Below are 20,588 nucleotides of genomic sequence, written 5' to 3' on the forward strand. Positions count from 1 at the left end.
GAGGTGGCCCATCTTTGTCTCTTGGGTTGCTCAATCTCAGCCTCTCCCCGTGGAAACTGCACAATTCATCTGGCAAGAAAAACTTCCACTAAGGGGAAGACTTTCAGAAGGGATTTAATATGAAAAAGGCACAAATTGAAGCTGAAGAAATTACAGGGATAAAAAAGCAGGAAACTTCCATCCTGGCCAATCAATGGGAAGTTACACAGAGGCAATCTCTGAACTTTTTCCCAGTTACACATGTATTTCCTGCAACTTCACACAAACCCTATAGAAACCCCTTCTTTGTCTATCTGCCAAGCAGGGACTGTCTCTGGGCATCATGCCAGAGGGAGCATTTCTCAGAGAAAGAGGCAAAGCTTTTACATCATCCCAAGGTTATTTGGTCCAATCACATTGTTCTGATACTGATCCCCCAGAGTCACTATGTCCCACATCATCATAACTTGTGTCTCCAGGAGACAGAAACAGGGTTTCTTTCTCTGTCACAGAGACACCTTCATTCCTTAGAGAGTGCAGACTCCAGCCTAAAATACAAAGAGAGACACATATAGTCAATGGATCCATTTTATGGCTACATATGGCCACATAGCAAGGGTGGAGCGCACTCTCTGGTATGGGTTAGAAAATGTTCCTTCTTCGTTCTTCTCATTGGGTCCATAACAGATTTTAATCCATCATCTCGGTACATATTCTGGAAATAAAATCCTTGGTTTCCAGACCATTTACAGTTGCCAGATGAGAACTGTATTCATCGTCACTTCATGTACAAAACTCAATCACTTCCAGAAAGTAGCTCTTACTTAAGGACATGGTATAATTCACTCTGTGCTAATCACAAACATAAGCATGTTATTCTTATCAAGTACTAAGTAATGCACATTTGATTGCCAGGCCAGTTCCTCCGGGGTGGCTGGTGGTGTCTCTGCTCATGACACAATGAGGAAGGGAGAGGAGGGGAGATGATGGCCAAGGATAATGGGCAAAGCTTGACTTTTACAGGAAGTGTCATGGGCTCTTTAACAATGCACATCAGTAACAAGACTTTGGTTTATAAGATTCTGTCCAAAAGATACATGCACAGTAAACTGGTGGGAATCCAGTAATCCAGGGTGTGGCAGCCACACAAGGATTTGAACCTAGAGACTGAGGGACCTTGCTGCTTTTCCTATCCCCACTGCAAGCACTGAAGCCTCTGCTTTGAGGGAAAGAAGAGATGAGAGGAGTGTTTTTTTTCCACAGGGCATTGGGTTGGTCAGGTTTGTTCCTTTGACATGTCATGCACATTTCCACCCATCCCATTCTGTAGATACACTGTGAAGTGCAAACTCACATGTCTGTGAATCTTTGTTCCTGTCACTCACCTCAGTTCCTTCCTCATCATTCTGTCCCAAACCAGGGTCATCTTCAGTGTCAGACACTTCTCTGGCATCATCATAACCATCTCCAGGTAGGGTAGGGGCATCTGACGTGAAGACGTGAAGTAATTAAGAGAATATTCACAGTGAAGATAGAAATAAACTACAAGCTGCAGATGCACCAGCCTCACTGGTCCCTGTGGATCTCTTAGCACTTCCACCCTCAAGGTGGTTAGAGGAACCCTTCTCTGAAACCCCCCCACCCCCTGTGACAGCATGTCTGACACAGGTGTATATAAGCTGCCATAGCTGCATGTCAGGGAAGTCTGGCAGGGAACATTGCTCCTATGTAAAGGTCTCTGCTTCGATGTTACCTCTTTACAACTAGTGAGTAACCCTAGTGCTCATGGCAGTGAGGGTCACAGGGCAGTGACCTGAGCCAAGTATCGCATGGGCAGCTCCTGAGGAAACTGCTGCTTCTGTCCCTGCAATGGGCCTCTGTCATGACCTAGGACATCACATGCTTCCCTACCCCTGGGCCTTCACACAGCTCTTGTAATGCACCTGATTAGCACCCCCAGTGTTAATTCAATAGACAATACTGGTGGGTGAACTTTGTGGTTTTCTTAACAAACCACTATTGTCCCTACTGGGAAATACAGTTAGTTTTTTTGTCAGGGTGACGTTGCTTCCAGGAGGCAGATTCACTGCTCACCTCGGCCGTCTGGAGTCTGGGGGACATCGTTCAAGGTAGGTTCCTCCACATTATTGTAAACCAGTTGAGACCACCCCAGGGAAGCTCCCTCTGGAACAGCAAACACCACACTCAGCCCCTGGCACCAGCAGCATCTCTTCAGCGCAGGTGGCCCTTATAACTAGAGCTGTTTATCATGGCACATGAGAGGGGAAGTCGCAGGGGGCACATAGTGAGAAGGGCACAAGTCAGAGAACGACAGTAAAACAGGAGTCCCAGAAATAACTAGGGGTCAGTCCTGTCCCTGCAGAATCCAACAGCAGCTTTTACATGTTTCAGTGGGAGCAGGATCTGGGCTTGTGCTGAGATAACAGGTTGGGACATGGGCACTGCCAGGTCAGAGCCAGCCTGTGTGAATACACCTGATCTCTGCAGACAGGTTTCAATTTTCCTGTTACACTGGGGAGGGGGAACCTCCCCTCTACAGGAATTAAAGCTCCCGCTGGGAGGTCACTGGCCTGATCCTTTGTGAGCTCCTGCTCTCCACTAGCCTCTCAGGCAGCCCAGGGCTCAGCTTGACAGGGCTCCAGCTTCTCAGCAGAACTGACTCATCTGCTCAGTGTCTCCTCCCCTAGCCACAGGCTAAACTCCCACAGTGACCAAATTTGTGGACTCCTCTGAGAGCAGCTGGGGTAGAAATGCCGCCTCGTTTACAATTAGAGATGGGCCCAGGCCAGGATGTTCAGATCCAGGGTTTTACTTCAGCTTGTTAAAGCAACAGGTGTCAGCTGCAAAACTGACATCTGGAGCTGGGGTCAGAATCTGTAAATCCCTTACTCCAAAGTTCTGGTGGGTTCAGATCAGTGAGTTGTGCTGAGCCCATCTGTAATTATAACACAGGACAACCTTCTCATCTCTCTCAGAGGTGAGAGACGAGCTCTGCTGGGCATTGACGAGTTCCACCTAAAGAGATTGACCCATCTTCTCCAGCCCCTCATCTGGGGAGGTCACTGCAAACCACTCCCAGGGGTGTGTGCTCAGGAGATGGTCACATGTTCCCATCCTGAGATTCTGACAGAAATCTTGTTCACTGGGATTACACCCGACTGTGTAAAATGGGAATCGTGTGAGGGGAAATGGCTGCGATTGCAGGAAGTGTCATAGAAATTCTGTTCTCTGCCCAAATTTGGATCTCTTGGCCTGAGTCTGTCCCTCCTCCATTACCTTGTACTGATCCAGGATTGTTTTCTCCCTTGCTGTCCCTGGTGTAATACTGCAGCTTTATCACTGAGTCATCTGAATAGGAGACTGGAGAGACAAGAACCAGAAATTCATCATAGTGAGAACAGCAGCACTGTGGGACTGGGAACACATCCAGGGCCAGGAGCAGGATTTCCAGTCTCATTATATTCCTTCTTCTGCAGGAGATGGTGACTCACAGCGACTCTGAACAGTGAGAGGCTGACACAGACTCCCCAAGAGAAATCTCCATGTTACTGTGGTAAATGTGACTGAGGGGATGATACAATTTGACCTGAAATATACTGGGGTGAGTGAAGGGCATGTCTCTGGCTGCTGGTCCAGGGAAGTTCCACAATGGTCCTGGCCTCCTCAGCCACATAGGGGACTCCTCCTTCTTAAGGGTAAATACCCACCTCCCCCATGAATCAGTCGATTGGCTCTCCGTGGTGTTTCCAGATTAGGCCAAGATAGGCCCAGAGCAGAATCTGTGATTCCCTGTAACCATCTTAGCAGTGGTGCTGGGAAGCGCCCTGAGCATGTTCCCAGAGCCCCACCACAGCACAGCCGTTGGGCAGGATGTTCTCATCAGACATTGAGACAAAATGGCACAAAGGATAACAAGGCCATGACTCAAAATCATGAGGCTCTCTTGGGCTGATCTCTCTGCTCCGCAGGGCTAACCCACAACATTTTGGCACCTGAGGTGGGGAGCTGAAATTACACCCCCATAGCCCCTCCTTTGGGTCAAAACTTTGAAAAGTCTCACTTCTGCCTTCTTCCTGTTCTACTCCTCTCTTGGTATTGCTCTGCTACCTACCCCAATAAAAAAAGAACTAACAACTTAAAATGCCTTGTTCAAAAATTTGAAATAACACTTAACTTTCAAACACCTAAACAGCAAATGTAACTTTTCTTGTCTGCATAGTAAACACTGGCATTTGTATCTGTTTGAATAATTAAAGTGGTGCTTTCTGCGCGTTCTTTGTTGCAAAGATTTGAACTGCTTCCTGAAGGTCCACAGTCTGGGCCAGCTCATGCTCTACTGAGATGGTTGCAAGGCCGACCAGCCTCTCCTGTGTCATCATGGAGCGTAGGTGTTTTTTTATTAACTTCAGCTTGGAGAAGCTGCGTTCTCCACTGGCAACTGTTACAGGAAGTAAAAGTATGCGCAGAGCAACAAAAGCATTTGGAAAGAGGGTGGTCATCTTATTTGTGCACATATATTCAAGAATAGCCTTTGGAGTTGATCCTGCTGAAATGTATCTTGAAAGGGCTTTCAGTTCATACCTAAATCACTTGCATCAATATCACACATGTCATCATGTGTTAACACTGTCTCTGATGCCCTGCATTGCTGGTGTAGGTCTTCTTCAGGTATAGTGAGGAGTTTTGGAATCTCATACAACATCCCAAATATAGTACTTTGTTCCTTGAGCTGCATAAAATGTTCTTCAACTGACTATATTGCACAATCTAGCACCTGGTTAAAAAATTCAACTTTGAATTGTTCTTTGGGGTCCTGTGCCTCATAATCAAAATGTCGTCTTCTTCAGTGACTCTTGTATTCTTGAATGGATGGGAAAATAGCTTCAGTGTGAAGTTCCTCTGCCAACTTCTGTGCACTCTTCAGAACACTTTGAAATCCCTCATCTGACCAGTAAGACTGTAGGTATGACTTTGCTTTGTCCACTTGTTCCATTGCTCCAGATATATCAAGGTCAACACCTTGGAGTCTCTTGCTTACAACATTTATTTCAAACAGTATGTCATGCCACAACACTAAACCACACAGAAATTTAAAGTTATTTATGTTTCCCGTGATTCCATTTCCCTCTGCCACTGTTCTCCCACATTCCTGTCATAGCATTGTCCTCCATAATGGCAACTATGGCATCATCTATCTTCCCAATTTGGTGTTTGATAGGGTTTAATGCCTCCAGTCACCTTTCTCATTTTGTGGTACTCAGTGTTTTCAGTGTCAGAGAGGATGTTCCCAGATGTTGCTTCAAAATTTGCCATCAATGAGTTGATGCAGAGAAAAATACATAGATGCTTTGCATTACATTAAAAAATTCAGCAGCCTCACTAGAAGCTGATGCTGTATCACTGACCACCAAGTTCAATGAATGAGAACTGCATGGGACAAAAAAAGTGAGGGTTTTACTCTTGGATCCATGTCTGCACTCCTGTGTTCTTTCCTTTCATGTTGGCACCATTATTGTAGCCCAGACCTCTCATGTCAGTTATCGCAGTTCCCATATCTTCCAACTTTTAAAGAAGCACATTTGTTTTACTAGCTCCTGCAGTATCATCAATGCCAATACATTCTAGAAAATGCTTTCTGACAGTCAATGTTGCAGGGATGTTTTCTCTAGGTTCTGTTGTTACAAAACACACCATTAAAGTCATTTGTTCCTTATGGCTGATGTCAGGTGTGCAGTCCAGAATAACAAAGTAATATCTTTAAAAAGCGACAAAGAGTCCTGTGGCATCTTATAGACTAACAGAAGTATTGGAGCATAAGCTTTCATGGGTGAATATTCACTTCGTCATAGTAATATCTTGTTGACTTCAGATGTGCCACAATCTTCTGTTTGACGTTTGTTGCCAGTAACTTTATGATCTCATTTTGAATTGTTTTCCCAAGGTAGTGGTGTGCGTACATTTCTTGGGTGGTGACTCTTCTTAGAAGCTCCTGGAGTATAGCATCAAACTCAGCCATCAGCTCCACAATTTTAAGGAAGTTTCCATTGTTTGGCACATACAGCTGATCTGAAGTGCCACACAGTGCTAGGTTTTGGGTAGCAAGCATTCTCACAATGACAATGAGCCTTTTCAGAACCTTTTGCCACAAAGAGACTCTGATGTTGATCACCTATAGTGGCCTTTACCCTTAGTCTCATCTCAAGCTCTTTCCACCTATGGAATGCTCTCTGGTGACTTGCTGCCTTCTCATTGCATGCCAGATTTCTGGCCCGATTTTTCCTGTAGAACCCAATGTGACTGGAACATTAGACTGGAAGAGCCTGCAACAAAAAACAGTATGCAACATTCTGGGTTTTTGAGTACATAAGCCATGACCTCTCCACTTTGTCACCACTGGGGATTTCATACCAGTAATGTGTTGGATGGAAACTTCTATTTTCATTGTCTTTGGGGAACATGAAGTTTTTCACTTGCTGTGGCCCATATGGTACAAGGAAGTCCCTCAGGCAAGTGGGTCCACAGTCCTGGATCATCTAGATTTAAGGAACTAAACTCAGCATCAGCTGTTTCTTGCGCCTCCACCACACTCTTCTCTGATCTACACTTTTCCTCAGGAATGTGCATGGTTACATCTGTTTGAGATGGCGATATGGATGCTGCAGTAGCTGCCAGGTCACCTGCACTCTTGACTAACTGAAAGATCAAGCATCTCCTCACCACTCACATCCTCACTGGGGCCAGAAGGCTCACTGTGAACATTTGTGTCTATGTATCTCAGGAGAGCTCCTTCCTGCTTAGATAGAAAAGCTTTCTTTGCTTTCTTTTTCTGAATGCTGCCCTAGAGGGGCATTTTCTTCTTTCACTCATGAATGCTGTTCTGTGCCAGCTATAGTGGCTCTCAAGACTCAGTTGAAGGGGACTAATAAGCAGGCTGGTAGCAGGGCCTGAGTGAGGGAAGATATTAGTGTCTTAAGGGCCTAACTGGCTCCTACGATGTCAGTTGACTGCCTGTTCTCCTCAAGTGGGTTCAGGAAAGCAGCAGGAAACAGGAAGCTCCCTGAGAATCTGGTGCTAATCAGTCCAGGCTCCTGGGCGTGCTAGAGAGGTACATAAGAGGCTCCTCCTCCTCTCTCTCCCTGCAGCTCTGTTGCTTTCTGTTATTCCCTCTCATCTTTTCTCCTGCCTGCCTGTTATGTCTCTTGTGCCCTCCTTCCTCCAGCACAGAACTCCACCATCTCTGTGCATCTAGAGCAGAGAGAATATATATGCAGCAGCACCAGACACAATTTTCTACACTCTGGGTCCTAGTGGCGCCCTCCCACAGTCTGGCACCTGAGGCAGCTGCCTGAGTTCACCTCATGGTAAGGCCAGCCCTGCTGCTCCAGGACAGGAGGGAGCCCACTCAACAGACCAGTGACTGTGGTGGGAGGGGGGCACAGAACATCCCCTGCTCCAATGCTCCAGAGAATTTTCAAATGATAGTTTAGCCTGGCCCCAGACAGTTGCTTTCCTGACCCTTCACTGGTTACACTCCAAGGCTGCAGGATGGGCAAAGTGACATTAACTGTCCATAGAATTGGGACTCACAGTGAATGGTGGGAAGGAATCCCATCTCCATCAGTCTACATGAGTAACTGCTGGTCTTACCACAGACCCAGCTCCCACAGCTAGAGCTTGGCAATAAACAAACAAACAAATAAATAAAGGAAAAAAACAACCCAATAACATTGTTTTGAGTTGAGCCAAAAATGATTTTTTTTTCTTTGTGTAATGTTTGACAAATTGAAAAGTAAAATAAATAGTGTAATGTTCAATGAAACCATTTGGTGATCTTTTGACATTAGTTAATTTTTGTTTGTTTGTTTTTATAGATAAAATTAAAGGAAATTTCTAAGGGAAAAGTAACATCAAATTGAAAAAAACAAAATGTTTTCTTTAGAAAGTGTTGAAATGAAATGAATTGTTCTGTGTGTTTGGAACAATTGGGTGAAATTGACAGGAATTTGTGAAATGTTTCAGTGTCTCTGAATCTTCATTTTTCACCAAAACATTTTGCAATGAAGATTTGTGCCCAGTTCCAATGACAAGCTCACAGGGCTGAAGCAGTGATTTAACTCTGGGTCAAAACGTCAGATGGAACAGGCATTAGATAGCTGCTCCCTGTTAAGAGTGAAACCCACAGACCTGAGCGACTGAACATCTCCTGCTTCTCTCTCATCAGGTTATAATCAATCTCCTCGTACACAGCCTCAGAGAAGGGATCCAAGGGTCTTCTGGAGCCTGAAAACAAAGGGCAGGGTTTGCACAGGGTCATTGAAACCAGAGATGGGAAACACTGTGGGATCATCCAGTCCCTCCCCCAGGGCCCAGTGCGAGCCTGAACCCTACAGCCCATTCCCACTGCTGGAATTGAAATGAGCCAGGTGACAGAGTTGTTCTTTCCACAACAGCCCTTTGATGATGGTTCCCAGGGCTAGTTCACTGTCAGGAAGCTTCCTCATGTTCATCTTAAATGTTCCCTTTTTAATCTCATCCCATTATTCTGGGCTATTCCTCTTTGGAGCAGCTTAAATAATTCTTCCCCCACACTGGTGTTTATCTGCAAAATGGTGATAATAGGTTTTTTTTCATAGAGTTTAAGGTCAGACGGGACCATTAGAACATCTAGTCTGACCTCCTGTATAACACAGGCCACTACATTTCACCCAGATACCCCTAGGTTTGAGCCCAAAGATGAACTTAGACTAAAGCATTTCAGTCCTCAGCAGAATAAGCTCTTGCGTGCCACAGGCAGAAAGCAGGAGTGATGGAGGTACCGCCAATGCTCCAGGACCCTGCAATAGCAGGGAACTGACTAGATGAGAGATGCCTAGATAATCCTGGCAGGTGATCCATGCTCCATGCTTCAGAGGAAGATGAAAATCCCCTAAGGTCCCTTTTTGCCAGTCTGACCTGGGTAAAAATTCCTTCCTGACCCCAAATCTGACAATCAGTTTGAACCTGAGCATGTGGAAAAGCCTCACCTGCCAGATATCTTAGAAAGAGGTTTCTCTATAGCACCTCAGAGGACTGGTCCAGCCCATCCAGTGTCACAGCTCCCTCTGTAGCTAATCTCTGATGCTTCAGAAGAGGGCAAGAAATGAAACAAAGCAAAACAAAACACAACTTTGGGGGCTTCTCAGAATTCCTTCCTGACCCATGCGGGCGACTGGCTGAAGCCCTGAAGCATAAGATCTGATTATAGTCATTGTCTTACTGCAAAGTTGGGAATGTTACGTGTATATTGATGGCAATCCTGTTATCTACCTTCTTTCCAAGAAGCTGGTAGCTAATATTTGTACAGTGTTTTATAGAAGTAAAATCCCCTACAACTGCCAGCTTTCAGTACAATACAGTATAACGCTCCTTTCCCGCACTTCTCCTTCCTCAGATTGTCTTTTCTACTGGATCACTCTCTTCACAACTATTTAACATAGCTTGATTTTAATACACATTTTTTTCCCTTACAATATTTCCAGTTTCTCTAGGTTCCTTTCCCATGATGTCTCTCCTCATGATATTCAGAATCCCTTCCTGTGACAGATACTGCAACCCCCGACAGTATCTTTGGGAATCACTGTATTAAAGCTATGAATGGTTTATATTCTACTGCACTTGGGAGGGTTACCGCAGCTCCTTCAAGAGAAAAAAACAGTGTGGGTGGGAGGGGGAGGTGTGATTAAGGTGTATCACTGAGATTGTAACAACTCCAGAAAGGTAACAGCCTTCAGGGTGGTTTACACAAGACTAGTTCAAACTGGGTTACCAGAGACCAATAGACAAGGAAAGACTTCTGATATGAAAGGCTGAGTTTAAACAGACTTGGGGCTTTCATTTTGCTTCAGCAAATGAGCAGGACCTTCTGTCCACAGGGATCCCAACACTGAATCATGGGACGGATGTGGTCTACCAGGCTGCGGAGAGAGAGCTGGCTGGTAACTTGTGACTGTTGGCAATGCACTGCTCAGAGCCCTTGGGGAGAACGCGCAGCACGGGGGCTGGCCTGTGGGCAGACTGGTTTGCTGGGGGTATCACAATGGAAGGCAGGGGGCTGTGCAGAATTAAAAACCCCTGGTTACAAGGAGGTGGGACTGGGGGTTCCCACCCAGAGACAGGTGATGGCTGGAGACCCGAGTAGAAACTCCTGGAGAGGATTACTGGAGGGTATGGGGGATACAGATGCAGCTTCTCTGAAGCTGTCCCTAGCTAGTATCATCTCCAGATTTCATGACTGGACTGTTCAATTGCCAAACAGTTAATAAAATAGTAAATGAGAGAGGAGTTACCAGGCACCCCTGTCCACCCCATGCAGCCTGGTACCACCCCTCATCCTGAGACTCTGCAGCCCCCCTGCTCTTGCAGAGGCATTTCACACAATGACAACAATCAGCACCCACCTCTGCGCTGTGCCCTGTCACTTCGCACCTGCACCCCTAGGATGATTAAGACCAGGCAGAGCAGGGCCCCCAGGATAATGCAGATGACCACGGGCACCATGACTGTCCCACTGTCAGTCTGAAGGCGGCACGGGGGAGCTGGATGGAAATGAACAGGCAAAAGGGAGAGATTATCCTGTGAGAGTCTGGCGGGGGGTCAGGAAGCCCAGTTACTCATTGCACGGCCCAGGACCGAAAGGTAACGGGCTGGGACACAGTCTGTGCACCATGGGGGCAGCTCACAGGCTGCTGTTTAAATCATGGGCTCTGCCCTGTCAGCTGGAGCCAGCTAGGGTGACCAGACAGCAAATGTGAAAAATCAGGATGGGGTGGAGGGTAATAGGAGCCTATATAAGAAAAAGACTCAAAAATCAGGACTGCCCCTATAAAATCAGGACATCTGGTCACCCTAGATCCAGCAGACAGAAATTGTCCTGCTCAGCAGGGCCTGCAGCTCCCACCCGGGTGTCATTCACTCTCAGGTGTCACAGGTCATGGAAAGGAGCTCCTTCCCTCAGGCTGCAGCTTGCAGCTCCTCCTCCGTGACCCAGCACCAGGGAATTTTAACCCTTGATGGGAAGAGGGGGATGCTTTACCTGGGGTATTCGGAGAATCTGTCCTCTCTGTCACACCTGCAAAGGGAAAAGGAGTAGAGTTGGAGCCTGGAGTGACGAGGAGGTGACGTGTTTATTCCTGGGGGGAACCTCACCTCTGAGAGTCCCTGGTTGTCGCCAGCTGTCACCTCCACAAACTCCCTCACAGCAGCACAGGGCCTGTATGTTAGTGATTTAGGGCCCAAATCCCTTGTGCTCTGAGCAGCAATGAGGACTCTAGTAACAAACCAGGACACTGGGGCCTGTAATGGGTGCAGGTGCTATATGGGCTCATGCCTGAGCCAATCTGACCCCACAAAGGTCCCACCTCACAGCATCCATGATGCTCCTGCACACAGGAGATGGGAGGGCCTGGTGTGGGACCAAGGGGGGCATGGTCTGATCCATCCTCCTCCCTGAAAATTACAGCATGTAGCAGAAACATCTCCTGTCACTCACCCGAGCAATTCACAGCAGCATCTTCCTTATGGTCACAGTTACTCTCACCCCAGGGCTTGGCAGGACAGTCCCAGAGAGATGACTCTGTCCCTCTGCAATTCAGCATCTCCACCCAGATGGGACCAGTCCCCTCACCAAATGCAGCCTCACCTAGGGCAGATACAGCAGATCCACAGCCCAGTTGCTTACACACAACATTAGCATCCACCATGTCCCAGGAGTCACCACAAACTGTTCCCCAGGAGCCACGGTACCAAATCTCCACTCTGCCCGAGCATCTGTCCTCTCCTCCCACAACACATAACTTTTCCTGATCTGGAAATGCAGAAACCTCACATGTTACTGGGGCAGCTGGGAAAGTCCTTAGGGACCAAGAGAGAGACAGTAAGAAGCAGAGATACCTGTGCAGCTCATAGAGTTTGGGCACTCGGTGAACGGGTTTTGAGTTGGTTTTGCTTTTTTTCCTACAGAGAGAAAAAAGCCGAGGTGAATGCACTGGGTTGTGTCTGACGTGGGAGTAGAATTTATCTGTATTTTAACCCCCTTATTTCAGCACTGTATGAACTGAAATGTGAACTCTGGGTAATTTAATACCTAATTAATTTGCTCTTCAGCTGTTACTCAGACACACAGGCCAATATACACCCAGACTTGAGCGGGATTCCAGTTCTGACCCAAACTGCACAGTCTGGGCCCATCTCTGATTGTTCATCCCAAAAGGATTAATAACCACAGAGCTGCCTAACGATGGTCTCTAGGGACAGGCTTTTCTTAGCTCTCACACTACCTTAGCGCAGTGTGTAACACCGGTCTCTTTTATAATTAATTGATAAATTCCATGTATGTTGTTAATCAGAGAAATGCTTATACTTATAAAAGACTGTGAAAATATATTTGTATTTTGTGTTAAGAATTTACATCTGCCTACACTGAGATGAGAACAAGAACAAGTTCTATCCTAACCCTTCAATTAATTGAACACCTCACATACATGTGTGTGTGTACGCACACATGCAGGTAGTTTCAGAATTACCAGCACAAGAAATAGGGGTCTCTTCTGCTCGGTTATCACATGACTTTGGATTCCATTGGTCTGATGGGCACTGCCAGAGGGAGCTGTGCTGCTCACTGCATGCAACGTGGTCCAGCCACAGGGGACCCTTTCCATATTCAGAGCCTCCTGCAATATACTCTCTGTCTCCACAGTTCAGCTGTTTGCAGACAGTTGCTGCTGTGACTCCAGACATCCCATTGGAGCAAACACTGCCCCATGCCCCATTGTAGAAAACCTCCAGCTGCCCAGCACAGTCACTGTCTCTTACCAGCCTCAGATCCGTGAATTCTAGAAGGAAATGCACAAAAAGGGAATTTAAATCCTCTGATTCTGAAATGACCTGGTGTGAAGAGTGAAATGCCAGCGATTGCTAACGATCCTGTGCATCATTCTGCAGGAGTAACTGGTAGAGAACCACTCCAAGAATAAGAGACTCTTTTAGACACCACAAGCCCCTTAGAAATACAGTGGGCATCTCTGGAAGGCCACCATTTGCCAGCAGCTACAAACAGATTGTAATAGATTAAGGCTGGGTAGACCAGATGCCAGCTCTTGCCCAGGCTGTAGCTGAGAACTGACTATCTCGTAGCTGGAGACCAGGTTAGGTCACCTGTTTGTTAGTTTTGCTCAGAACAGGTATTAGTCTTGTAAGAATGTATTTTGTGCTTAAACTCTATGAAATAGTGGTTAGTTGCTGCAGGCATTAATCTCACTTGTAATGTCTGTGGTCCATTCTACAATAAAATATGCAAGTTTTGCTTTATAACTGAAAATGTTGGCTCTGAAGTTGTGAACTCAGGCACAGGAATCACCCCACCCCCCAGTCCATCCCAAAGGGCTATCAAAATCAGATGGGCCATCAAGGATCATCACAATATAAAGGATTGGTTAAGGGCCCTATTGCACTCAGGGAGCAGTACATGCAGAAGGCCTAGTCCCATCACTTTGAAGGCTGGAAGAGGGAAATAAAAATAGCAGATGTGAAGATTTTTCATCTTTTTAGCTGTTTGAACTCTGACAAGGCTAGAGACACCAAACTAGAGTCAGCAACCCCAAGCAACCTGAATGTGGTGTGATTTGTGGTGTAAATGATCAATTATAACTAAGTCTAGTTTGTCTGGGTGACAAGATAGATGGGAGAGTCTAAGCGGACTGTCTGTGATTCCATGGTAAGATAGATATATTGATCCGGGACTAAGTTTCCTCTAAGCTGCACGGCAATGTGTCCGCTCAGCAGGCTATCAAGGACCGCATAGGCATGCAGCCACAGGGGCCTGGAATGGAGACACTCCTCACCCCTAGCCCTGGAGTTGCTGCGGCCAGGGACTGGCACCTCACCCCTGGCCCCAGCCCTGGATCTGTCATAGCCAGGGAGAGGCACCTCTCTCCTGGCTCTGGAGCTGCCACATTGGGGAAAGAGGTACCTCTAGGGGGTGCTAACAGGGAGTTTTGCAAGGGAATTCAGAAGGGAAATGGGAATGGGGCAAGGTTCACTTGCTGTTCTTTAAAACCTGTAAAATAAACTACCTTCAAAACTTCTTGATTTAAACAAAACCCTTTCATTAACTAGGTAGCTGTAGGAGACAATGCAGGCAGAAACCCAGCAGCAGAGTGGGGCTATCCTGTTTATTGCACTGAGTGCAGCATGTATGACTACCTGCCCTGTGGGTGGGCGGCATATGTGTGCATTCGGTGCAAGGAGCTCCAGACCCTCAGAGACTGCGTACGGGCTTTGGAGGCTAGGGTGGTGGAACTGGAGGAGCTAAGGGAGGCAGAGAGGTATGTTGATGAGGCTTTTCAGGACACTTTAGAATTGTGCCACCTCTGGTTGGATGGCCCCTGCGCTGTTGAGGAGAATGAAAGGCCCAGGAAACAGCAATCAACAGGAGCAGAAGGAAACCTTTCTATAGTTGGGACCCTCCTTCTAGATGGTGTTAGGGTATCCTATCGCACTGAGGTTACCTCTCCGGGAGAGAGAAATCCAATCACTAGGAAAAGGCAGGTGTTAGTAATGGGAGATTCAATTATTAGAAACATAGATAGCTGGGTTTGTGATGACCAGGAGAACCGTATGGTGACTTGCCTGCCTGGTGCGAAGGTTGTGGATCTCTCGAGGCAGCTGGATAGACTTATGTGTAGTGCTGGGGAGGAGCTGGTGTTCGTGGTACATGTAGGTACCAGTAACATAGAGACGGATAGGAGAGATGTCATGGAGGCCAAATTTAGGCTGCTAGGGAAGAGGCTGAAATCCAGGACCTTTATGGTGGCATTCTCAGAAATGCTCCCAGTGCCATGCGCAGGGCCAGGTAGGCAGGCAGAGCTTCAGAGTGTCAATGCGTGGATGAGACGATGGTGTAGAGAGGAGGGGTTTAGATTCATTAGGAACTGGGGAAACATTTGGGATGGGGGGAGACTATACAGGAGAGATGGGCTCAGCCTAAACCAAAGTGGAACCAGGCTGCTGACACTTAGCATTAAAAGGTTGCAGAGCAGTTTTTAAACTAGGAGTTGGGGGAAAGCCATCTGCTGTGGAAGAGCATGTGGATCAAACCGACACTTCTCTTAGAGGAGAGTCTATTGATAGAGATTCTCTAGGTTATAGTCAGGAGCAGAGGATGGAAGAGGATAATGTAAGGGCCAGATCAAATGAGATACATTCAAATAAAGAATGGACACATCAGAAAAGGGCAGACAAATAAACAGTGACAAGTTTTTTAAGTGCTTGTACACAAATGCAAGAAGTCTAAATAATAAGATGGGTGAACTAGAGTGCCTCATGATAAAAGAGGGTATTGATATAGTAGGCATCTGTCATAAACAGATAGCTAAGGGTTAATGTCTCTTTCACCTGAAGCACCTGACCAGAGGACCAATCAGGAAACCGGATTTTTTCAACTTTGGGTGGAGGGAATTTTGTGTCTGAGGTCTTTTGTCTTTTGTCTGCCTGCCTGCTTTCTCTGAGCTTTGGAGAAGTAGTTTCTTTTTTCTAGTCTTCTGTTTCCAAGTGTAAGGACAAAGAGATCAGATAGTAAGTTATATGGTTTCTTTTCTTTGGTATTTGCATGAATATAAGTGCTGGAGTGCTTTGATTTGTATTCTTTTGGAATAAGGCTGTTTATTCAATATTCTTTTAAGCAATTGACCCTGTGTTGTATCATCTTAATACAGAGAGAACATTTGTACTTATTTTTCTTTCTTTTTATATAAAGCTTTCTTTTAAGACCTGTTGGAGTTTTTCTTTACTTCAGGGAAATTGAGTCTGTACTCACCAGGGAATTGGTGGGAGGAATAGATCGGGGAGATCTGTGTGTTGGATTGCTAGCCTGACTTTGCATTCCCTCTGGGGGAATAGGAAAGTACTTTTTGTTTCCAGGATTGGGAACAGAGAGGGAGATTCACTCTGTTTGGATTCACAGAGCTTGTGTCTGTGTATCTCTCCAGGAGCACCTGGAGGGGGGAAGGGAAAAAGGATTATTTCCCTTTGTTGTGAGACTCAAGGGATTTGGGTCTTGGGGTCCCCAGGGAAGGTTTTTCAGAGGGACCAGAGTGCCCCAAAACACTCTAATTTTTTGGGTGGTGGCAGCAGGTACCAGGTCCAAGCTGGTAACTAAGCTTGGAGGTTTTCATACTAACCCCCATATTTTGGACGCTAAGGTCCAAATCTGGGACTAAGGTTATGATATGGTGTAGCAGTGGTGGGATGATCTAGACAGAATCCAGAAGCCAGTAGGAATATTATATTTTTCTTTTCTCTGCTAAGGGCTTTTTAGCAGAGAGAAACAGTTGGTTTTAAAAGGGAACCAGAGAGAATTTTTTTTTTCTGCTCTCTCTGGCAGTTTGTGGCTTGCATGTTAAGCGAGAAGCCATTAAGAGGCTGTTGAGCGTCTTTTGTCATGCAATAGCCCTCCCATTAGGAGGCAAGTAACAGCACTTATATGCATGCAAATAAAGTGGTTTTTCTGGTTTCCTTTCATTGAACATTAGCTAGAGAGAGAAAAGGAAAAAAGCACTGTTGCTAGGCAGACTTCAGGAGGCAACAGAGCCTGCAGTTCAGAAGATAAACACCGGAGGGCACCCCAACACAAGAAAACAGGAATCATGACTTCTAAGGCAAAAATTGAGGCCGAAGAGCAAATCAAAGAAGCTGAACACAGGCGACAACTGGAAATAAAACAAAAAGAGATGGAGATGAAAGAAAGAGAAGAACAAATCAAACAGGCAGCACACCAAAGAAAACTAGAAGAAGAAGAGGTGGCCTACCGAAGGAAACAAGCAGAAGATGAGTTGGCCCACAGAAGGAAGCAAGAAGAAGAGGAGGCGGCCCACCACCGAGAAATGGAAAAACAACAAAAAGAGAATGAAGAGAAGGAAAAACAGAGAAAACATGAACTGGAGTTGGCAAAAGCTGGGCTGCCTGTGCCAGCCAACCCTAACAACCCGGCGCCAATTATTGCTCCACAGCACAGGAAATTTCCCACCTACAAGGCAGGTGATGACACCGAGGCCTTCTTGGAAAATTTTGAAAGAGCCTGTCTTGGGTACAGCATTCCCGAAGACCAGTACATGGTAGAATTGAGGTCACAGCTCAGTGGACCTTTAGCAGAGGTGGCAGCTGAAATGCCTAAGCACCAAATGAATGACTATAAACTTTTTCTAACCAAGGCCAGATACAGGATGGGGATAACCCCAGATCATGCCCGTCGGCGCTTCAGAACCCAAAAGTGGAAACCAGAGGTGTCATTTCCCAAACACGCCTACTACATTGCAAAAAACTATGAGGCCTGGCTAACAGGAAACAACATTCAAACCTTGGAAGAACTGAACCTCCTCATACAAATGGAGCAGTTCTTGGATGGTGTTCCTGAAGACATCACACGGTACATACAAGATGGAAACCCCAAGAATATCACTGAGGCGGGGGAGATTGGAGCCAAATGGATGGAACTGGCAGAAAGCAAGAAAGCTACTGTCAAGGGGAACGATTACCCCAGGGGGCACACAGACCATAAACCCTACAACCGAGGACAGCCAAAGACCCCACATACCACCCAAGTAAAGCCACAGATACCCTACCCTTCAACCTCACCAGTCTCCAGTAACTCACCTCGGCCCAGTGACCCATCAGATGGAAGATGCTTTAAGTGTAATGAACTGGGACATATCAAGGCCAAGTGTCCCAAGAACACCATGCGAGTGCAATTCATTACACCACCATCACACCAAAGATCCCCAGGCCCGGATGCCTCTCAAATACCCTTGGAGCGAAGGGAAAATTTGAGAGTGGGCGGAAAGAAGGTTACTGCGTGGAGAGACACGGGGGCACAAGTGTCAGCTATCCACCAATCCTTCGTTGACCCCAAATTCATCAACCCAAAGGCCAAAGTTACAATTTACCCCTTCATGTCACAAGCTGTAGACTTGCCTACAGCTCAACTGCCTGTCCAGTACAAAGGCTGGTCAGGAATGTGGACTTTTGCAGTCTATGACAATTATCCTATCCCCATGCTACTGGGGGAAGACTTGGCCAACCAGGTGAGGCGGGCCAAGAGAGTGGGAATGGTTACACGTAGCCAAACCAGGCAAGCTTCCAGACCCATTCCTGTTCCTGAGCCGTCCACAGAGGCCCCATCTGTGTTACCAGAGACCCAGACAGAGGTAGTGGACCTGGATTCCATGCCTACCACTGAAACAGCCACAGCATCTCCAGTCCCAGGCCCGAAAGTGGAACAGCAACCAGCCCCAGCAAGTGCAACTACATCTTCAAACTCAACGCCAGAGGGCGCCAGCGAGCCAAAACTGGCAGAAGCAACAGACAGCCATACCCAAAAGGCTCAGCCAGAGCCTGAAATACCCTCAGGTGCACCAGCGGAGAGCGGTTCACCAGCAACGGAAACAACCCCATCACCTACATCGCTTCCAGAGGGACCAAGCCCAAGTCCACAGTCTGAGGAAGAACTGGTGACCCCAGCCTCAAGGGAACAGTTCCAGACTGAGCAGGAAGCAGATGACAGCCTTCAGAAAGCGTGGGCGGCGGCACGGAGCACCCCACCGCCTCTCAGCTCTTCTAATCGATCCCGGTTTGTTATAGACCAAGGATTTTTATACAAGGAAATTCTTTCTGGTGGACACCGGGAAGAATGGCAGCCGCAAAAACAGTTGGTGGTTCCAACTAAGTACCGGGGGAAGCTCTTAAGCTTAGCCCATGATCATCCCAGTGGCCATGCTGGGGTGAACAGAACCAAGGACCGGTTGGGGAAGTCCTTCCACTGGGAGGGGATGGGCAAGGACGTTGCCAAGTATGTCCGGTCTTGTGAGGTATGCCAAAGAGTGGGAAAGCCTCAAGACCAGGTCAAGGCCCCTCTCCAGCCACTCCCCATAATTGAGGTCCCATTTCAGCGAGTAGCTGTGGATATTCTGGGCCCTTTCCCAAAAAAGACTCCCAGAGGAAAGCAGTACGTACTGACTTTAGTGGACTTTGCTACCCGATGGCCAGAAGCAGTCGCTCTAGGCAACACCAGGGCTAACACTGTGTGCCTGGCCCTAACAGACATCTTTGCCAGGGTAGGTTGGCCCTGCGACATCCTTACAGATTCAGGGTCTAATTTCCTGGCAGGGACCATGGAAAAACTGTGGGAAACTCATGGGGTGAATCACTTGGTTGCCACCCCATACCACCATCAAACCAATGGCCTGGTGGAAAGGTTCAATGGAACTTTGGGGGCCATGATACGAAAATTCATCGACGAATTCTCCAATAATTGGGACCTAGTGTTGCAGCAGTTGCTGTTTGCCTACAGGGCTGTACCACATCCCAGTTTAGGGTTTTCACCATTTGAACTTGTGTATGGTCACGAGGTTAAGGGACCATTACAGTTGGTGAAGCAGCAATGGGAGGGGTTTACGCCTTCTCCAGGAACTAACATTCTGGACTTTGTAAGCAACCTACAAAGCACCCTCCGACACTCTTTAGCCCTTGCTAGAGAGAACCTAAAGGATGCTCAAGAAGAGCAAAAGGCCTGGTATGACAGACATGCCAGAGATCGGTCCTTCAAGGTAGGAGACCAGGTTATGGTCTTGAAGGCGCAACAGGCCCATAAGATGGAAGCATCATGGGAAGGGCCATTCACGGTCCAAGAGCGCCTGGGAGCTGTAAACTACCTCATAGCCTTTCCCAATTCCTCACTAAAGCCTAAAGTGTACCATGTTAATTCTCTCAAGCCTTTCTGTTCCAGAGATTTACAGGTTTGTCAGTTTACAGTCCAGGGAGATGATGCTGAGTGGCCTGACGGTGTCTACTACGACGGGAAAAAAGACGGTGGCGTGGAAGAGGTGAACCTCTCAACCACCCTGGAACGTCTGCAGCGGCAACAAATCAAGGAGCTGTGCACTAGCTTCGCCCCATTGTTCTCAGCCACCCCAGGACGGACTGAACGGGCATACCACTCCATTAATACAGGTAATGCTCACCCAATCAGAACCCCACCCTACCGAGTGTCTCCTCATGCCCAAGCTGCTATAGAACGGGAGATCCAAAACATGCTACAGATGGGTATAATCCGCTCATCTACCAGTGCATGGGCATCTCCAGTGGTTCTGGTACCCAAACCAGATGGGGAAATACGCTTTTGCGTGGACTACCGTAAGCTAAATGCTGTAACTCGTCCGGACAACTATCCAATGCCACGTACCGATGAGCTATTGGAGAAGTTGGGACGTGCCCAGTTCATCTCTACAATAGACTTAACCAAGGGGTACTGGCAAGTACCGCTAGATGAACCTGCCAAGGAGAGGTCAGCATTCGTCACCCATGCGGGGGTGTATGAATTCAATGTCCTTCCTTTCGGCCTTCGAAATGCGCCCGCCACCTTCCAGAGGCTGGTAGATGGTCTACTAGCTGGACTGGGAGAATTTGCAGTTGCCTACCTCGATGATGTGGCCATTTTTTCAGACTCCTGGCCCGAACACCTACTACACCTGGAAAAGGTCTTTGAGCGCATCAGGCAGGCC

At 47.1% G+C, this 20,588-nt stretch overlaps 1 protein-coding gene across 1 annotated transcript in view; it reads right to left on the reverse strand.

Annotated features, from left to right (window-relative positions):
* Positions 1-378: 378 nt before the first annotated feature.
* LOC127042969 (scavenger receptor cysteine-rich type 1 protein M130-like) overlaps positions 379-20,588 on the reverse strand; it is a 146,212-nt gene continuing 126,002 nt past the window's right edge. The window contains 10 exon segments of the mRNA XM_050936577.1: positions 379-527; positions 1,334-1,465; positions 2,074-2,163; positions 3,277-3,360; positions 8,185-8,280; positions 10,437-10,574; positions 11,072-11,107; positions 11,528-11,842; positions 11,929-11,991; positions 12,561-12,869. Of these exon segments, the coding sequence (XP_050792534.1) occupies positions 379-527; positions 1,334-1,465; positions 2,074-2,163; positions 3,277-3,360; positions 8,185-8,280; positions 10,437-10,574; positions 11,072-11,107; positions 11,528-11,842; positions 11,929-11,991; positions 12,561-12,869 (1,412 nt within the window).

The sequence above is a fragment of the Gopherus flavomarginatus genome, chromosome 1 (assembly GCF_025201925.1).
Source record: "Gopherus flavomarginatus isolate rGopFla2 chromosome 1, rGopFla2.mat.asm, whole genome shotgun sequence".
Lineage (NCBI taxonomy): Eukaryota > Metazoa > Chordata > Testudines > Testudinidae > Gopherus > Gopherus flavomarginatus.